This window comes from Vulpes vulpes, chromosome 6, assembly GCF_048418805.1.
Source record: "Vulpes vulpes isolate BD-2025 chromosome 6, VulVul3, whole genome shotgun sequence".
In the NCBI taxonomy this organism is placed as follows: Eukaryota; Metazoa; Chordata; class Mammalia; order Carnivora; family Canidae; genus Vulpes; species Vulpes vulpes.
Genome location: NC_132785.1, coordinates 95,954,202 through 95,960,201, shown reverse-complemented (window position 1 = coordinate 95,960,201; position 6,000 = coordinate 95,954,202). Strand labels below are relative to the sequence as shown.

General features: G+C 43.2%; 1 protein-coding gene across 1 annotated transcript in view; it reads left to right on the top strand.

Annotated features, from left to right (window-relative positions):
• The first annotated feature begins 3,668 nt into the window (after nucleotides 1–3,668).
• Nucleotides 3,669–6,000, top strand: part of CCDC175 (coiled-coil domain containing 175) — a 69,527-nt gene continuing 67,195 nt past the window's right edge. Inside the window, exon 1 of the mRNA XM_072761666.1 lies at nucleotides 3,669–3,860. Coding sequence (XP_072617767.1) covers nucleotides 3,698–3,860 — 163 coding nt within the window. The 5' untranslated portion in view covers nucleotides 3,669–3,697. The remainder of the gene's footprint in view (nucleotides 3,861–6,000) is intronic.

Genomic DNA, 6,000 nt, shown 5'->3' with positions numbered 1-6,000 from the left:
ATGTGAATGCATCTGTATTACCAAAGTAAGAAAGATGCACAAGAGAATTGAGATGTAGCTTTTGACTCAGTGAACAGCACTATATAGCTAATAAAGGCTCAGAAAGCTTTTTTTTATACACTCAACTATATTAAATTTGTATATTTTCTTTATTTTTTTATTTTAAAAAGCTTTATTTTTTCGAATAAAAGGTATGCATGGTTATGGAAAAATATTTAAATACAAAAATATGATAAAGAAAAAAGTTCACATTACCCACATAATAGTTTCCTATTCCTGTTATAACAAATTATCATAAATTTAGAGGCTTTAAACAACACATTAATTATCTTCCCCTTCTGGTGGTCAGAAGTCCCACTGGGCTAAAATCAAGGGGTCAGCAAGGCTAGGTTTCCTCTGGAAATTTTGGAGGAGAATCTCTTTCCTTGCCATTTTCACTTTCTAGAAGCCATCTGTATTCCTGGCTCATGGCCCTTTCTCCATCTTTAAAGGCAACGAGGCAGTGTCTTTAAATCTCTGACTCTGTTACTGATTCTCCTGTCTCCCTTCTTTAGTTCTAAGGACTCATGATTACACTGACCCATCTGCATAATCTAGAATACTTTCCCTATCTCAGTGTCTATGGATTTTAACCCCAAATTCCATCTGCAACTTTAATTACCTCTTACCATGTAACATAACATAGTCACAGTTTCCAGGGATTAGGACATTTTAGGGAGGTGTTATTTTACCTAACACACCCATAATTTTATTAACCAGGATAAACCACAGTGAACATTTTAGTGAACAATTCTTCCCAGGCCACTTCCCATGCAAATGCACATAGAGATCTACTTATATACATTTATTTTAAAATTGAATATTACACCTATCTTTTGCTACTTGCTTTTTATTTACCTAACCTCATGAGAAATGTGTGTGTGTAAATTTCTACCCATTATTTTTAATACCTACCATATTATTGTTTCACCATTAAGTAATGTTTTTTGAGCATAGGGAGGCCTGGGTGGCTCAGCGGTTTAACGCCGCCTTCAGCCCAGGGCATGATCCTGGAGATCTAGGATCGAGTCCCACATCAGGCTCCCTGCATGGAGCCTGCTTCTCCCTCTGCCTCTCTCTGTCTCTCTCTGTCTCTGTCTCTCTCTCTCTCTGTGTCTATCATGAATAAATAAATAAAATCTTTAAACAAAATGTTTTTTGAGTATATACCATGTGTTGTACACAGCATTAAGTGCTCACTTAACTTAGTCCTTACAACAGTTCTATGAACTAAGAGCTAATATCACCACCACCATCCCTTCAGAGCAAGGATACTGGAGGGCATTCATAGATTAATTTGCTCAAGAGACACCTCATCTGGTTGATGGTAGTACTCATTTTAACTACCCTATAACCATGCTCTTCACCATATGGTGACCTGCTTTCTAGAATATGAAACACAGATGTTCCTTAGGTTATTTAAACTCAGTGTCCCACCATAAACCATTTTGGCTGTTTGCAAGTTTTTACTATTAAAACTAGAACTGAAAGAAATGAGATCATACCCATGTCCTTGGACGCACCTGTGATGATTTTTTTAAAGAACAATTCCTAGAAGTATTACTATATGCTAAGACTTCTTTTTGTATTTCCAAAATGTCCTCCAGACAAGGTATAGTAAATTCACACCCCCAGTGTCAACACTTTGAATAATTATTCTTTTTAATCTTAATAATATAATGAGGAAAATTAATGTATTATTTTTTTCTTTGCTAATTTCTTTAAATGTTATTTCAATGTTTCTTGGGATTTTTTTTTCTTTTATGAAGTGCTTGTTCATATTACTTGCCCAGGTTTCTACTTGGGATTAATAAAGCTCCCTTTGAAAAGGATGGTTTGGATTTTGTAAGGTCATCCCACATGGAAGGAACTATGAGTCAAAGTAGAAGCTGGAAATACCTCAGAAAGCATGTTCAGGAAAAAGAATGGAAATAGACATAAAAAGTCATAAAATCTGGGTGCCTGGGTGGCTCAGTGGGTGAAATGTCTGCCTTCAGCTCAGGTCATTGTCCCAGAGTCCTCGGATGGAGCCCCACATTAGGCTCCCTGCTCCATGGAGAGCCTGCTTCTCCCTCTCCCTCTGCCTCTTTCTCTGTCTCTCATGAATAAACATATAAACCTTTTTTAAAAAGTCATAAAATCTAAAATAAATCCAGGAAGTGGGTATGCCCCCTTAGGGATTGGCCTCATTCATAAACAATGGAGAGCAATGTGGTCCAAATGAGATGATGAGTAGAAAGAATATTCTGGTAACAGCATAAAGGTTGGCTTGGGGGGAGGGAGGGCGTTGTCCAGTCTAGGTAGCTCAAGAAAAGAGGAATTTGGTCACAGGGAATGTCCTACAAGAACTATAGAAACCAAAGGAGATGAAAAGAAGGCTCCAAGGATCAGAAAGCTGTACAACCCTGTACTGTGCCCACATGCCCACACTGACTGCTGAGCAGTTGCAGAGTGCTGGAGGCACTGGCTCCCTCAGGCCTTCTCTGGAGCCACCAAAACTAGGGAAACTGCCACTCCTGGAGACTAATGTCCCACCAGTGCCTCCTATTGGTGGAACTTAGGAAACCATCTAGCAAGAGTGAGAAATGCCATTTCCAGGCGTCCTGCCTCTGCCACACAGAGGAACTCACAGAAAAGCAGGGATAGATCTTGATACTAATAGACCAAATCTAGCGAAAAAGGGGACTCCGGAGAGTGTCCACGGCCAGGCTATGGCTCTCCCTGGAAGGAGACCTGGATTCCAGAACTAGTTTTGTTATCGTCATGCTATGTCTTCTCCAAGGCAGCATATAGTGTGGTGATTCAGGGCAGAGGCTCAGTGTCCTCATTTGAAAATGGGAAATAATACCTACCTCAGAAATTTTTAAAAAGTTAAATGGGTACTATAAAGGACTACAAAGGTGCCTGCAACTTAGCATTCAACAAATGACAGCTATTGTCATTGTCACTATCTGATCTCAATTTTGCCAACTGTAGAAACGTTACAAGAGGAGGGTTAAATCATCTTCGGTGATTTCCTGCCAGCCAGAGGAAACGGGAACTAATAGTCAACCTCAATCAGTGCCTGGTTCTGGGCTGAATTTCGGAGATGCAGAGAGAAATAAATGATACCCCTGCAGAGAAAAATAGATAATATCCCTGCCACCCAGAGCTCACCATTTGATAAGAAGACAGAGGAAAATCACTGATTCAAGGTAAAATGTGCTCACTGATAGACCAGATACAATGAAAGTTCTAGAGGAGTACAGAGATGCATTGTGCAGCATCGTGGAAAGATTTATACGGGCTCCACTTTAAATCCAAAATTATGTTCTCTGCCCGTGGGCAGATCGCTTAGTCATCCTTGCCTGTTTCCTTGGCTGGAAAAGTGGAGACAGTAGAGGACCCTGCCTCACAAAGCCGGTAGATGCCTCCAAAAGTGTGACTCCAGGGGTCCGCGAGAAAGGGCCCCACCCAGCTCAGAAATGCAAACGCAAAGGAGGAAAGGGCGGCGGACGAGCGGCCCCGGGCCCCAGGATCGCTTGGTGACTCCGGCCCAGGTTGGCAGAACCCGGCAGGCGCCACCCCCGCGGGCGCCCGGGGCCTCGGCGTCGCTGTCGCCCGTGGCAACCGACCGCCCCGGCGCCGGGCCTGCGAGGCTGGGCGCGGGAGCCGCAGGATGGCCCTGAGCTCCTGGTCCCTAGAGCTGGGGCGCGGCGAGCAGGCGCTGCGGGGGCGGGCGGCGGGCGTCTCCACCGGCCCCTCCCTGCAGTTGTGCTCCCTGCCCTCCTCCCTGGGCTCCGCCGTCGCGACCGCGGCGCTGGAGCAGCTCTTGGCCGTGGGTGAGCAGCCTGCGGGCGCCGGGAGGGCCGGCGCCTCGCTGGTGGCACCTGGCGGGCACTGGGCGGGGACCTTCCTTCTCCCCAGGGAACCGGGGTGGCCCTGACTCAGGCTGAGTCCTCTCAGGCTCCTTGCGGGAGGGGGAGACGGCCCGGTGGGACCCAGGGCTCTGATCTCGGGCTCTAGCGCCACTGGAGTGACGTGGCCCAGCTCACACTAGCAACTGGCGACAAACCCTGCCGGGGGCAAAGCCTGGACTCTCAGGCCACTGCCATTTGCCTGCGACTGGGACCCCACTCGCATTCAGCATTCAGATTATGCATTTAATTTCAGCTTCCCCCCTTCTTTTCGTTGTAAGTTAACTTCCTCCAGCATCTTGCCAGGGTCAAGTGCAGAGCTTAACAGGCAAACAAGAAAGGGGGCTCTTAAGAAGCTCCGGTTGTATTAGACAAGGACAATTAGACAAGGGTGTTTAGGAGATGCAAACCTAATAACCTTGGATTTGGCCAGCTTAAAATGTTGATTCAGTTACAAAGCTGAACCTGTAATCAAAACACCTGAGTTTAAGGTTAAGCTATGGTCCAATAAAGGGCATTTCTTGTTTAGCTCATAAACCATTTAGGCCAAACATCAAAGCATCTCCTTGCTCTGCTATCAGCATCTCATGACTTCAAGGTAATGACACTGATTTCTATTATAATGTTACCGCTAGTTTGGGATAGTTTCTCTTTTTTCTTCTTAGATGAACTAATTTAACTTCACAATCCCTGTGAGATAGGCTTGCATGAGTATTATGAGGAATGTTAACCACCAAAGAGACTTAAATGAGTCACTATCACTGGCCTGGTAGAGGTAGGGTCTTGAACTCTCTTCAAACTTGATCAACATGTGCATTTCATCCCAGTGCTTCTGTGCAAATATTTTTCTGCTAGTAATTTCTGGGCTCTCAAAATTTTTTGTAGGGAAAAAAAAACTTCATTAAGCCTCTTGTGGGAGTAAGAAAATATGCAGCTCTCCAGCGTATTTGCAAGTGGGAACAGCTTGTGCTCATTCATTCCATTAGGAGAAAGGGAAGGAGAACAGGCAAGGCCTGTCCCCTCCTAACTTAACGCACACTTGCTCGCAAACCCAGTAACTGATTTTCACTTGGTTTGAGAGCTTAGTTGATTAGGAGAATCCAAGTTCCCAGGAACTGAGGGCAGAAATTGTTCTTTACTCTTCTGAGGGGTAAGTGTGACCATTGAAGCCAAGGACTCTCAAATCACACTTGTGTTTGAATCTGGACTATCTCAGTGATGGGCTCTGTGACCTTGAACATATGACATAACCTCAAAAGTCAGATTTCTCACCTGTGAAATGGGATTCATTATAAGCTCATAGTAATCAACTTAGATAATGCATGTAAAACATGAATCCCATCAAATTTATCCCGCATATCAAGATGCAGGCCTGGAATTCATTTGGACCAAGTCTGTGTAACTCAGTGGCACCAGAGCCAATGTAAGTATAACTTCCTCTGTTCTTTCTCCTCCTTTTATCCATTTTCCCCCCTTCCTTCTTTCCATTTGGTATGTATCAGGTCTTCATTACCATTGCTGTCCTCCTCTGTGCTTCCTATTTACGGTGTGTGAGGGAAAGGAGACATCCTTCATATGTCAGTGAATCAAGAGGGCTTAGAAATTCTGCCTACCTCACACCTACCAGTTTTACAAATATTTACTTTCACCCCAGGATTAAAATATTGGCACAGAAGTAAACATAAGGGACTTTGAAATAGTTAATTAAATGAGTAGGGTTTTTTGCAAAATATTATATTTGCATATATACAACTATATATATATATGAAAACATTCTTAAATCTACATTATAGGCCTGTTATATTTATTCCTTTCATAAATATTTATTGAAATTCTTGTCCTGTTCTATATAGATTCCTTCTACCATGAGAGATGCAAAGATGGAATATCAAGAGGCGTTTGTCTTCAAGAAACATTAAATATATGCCTAAATTAGAATACTATGAACTAGGACACATGTTCAAAAGAGAGTCATATTAAGTACTATAGGAATTCAGAGAAGATAAAATTTTCAGCTGAGCAGGCATTTGAGCTAGATCTAAAGGATTAAATAGGATTTGGACAA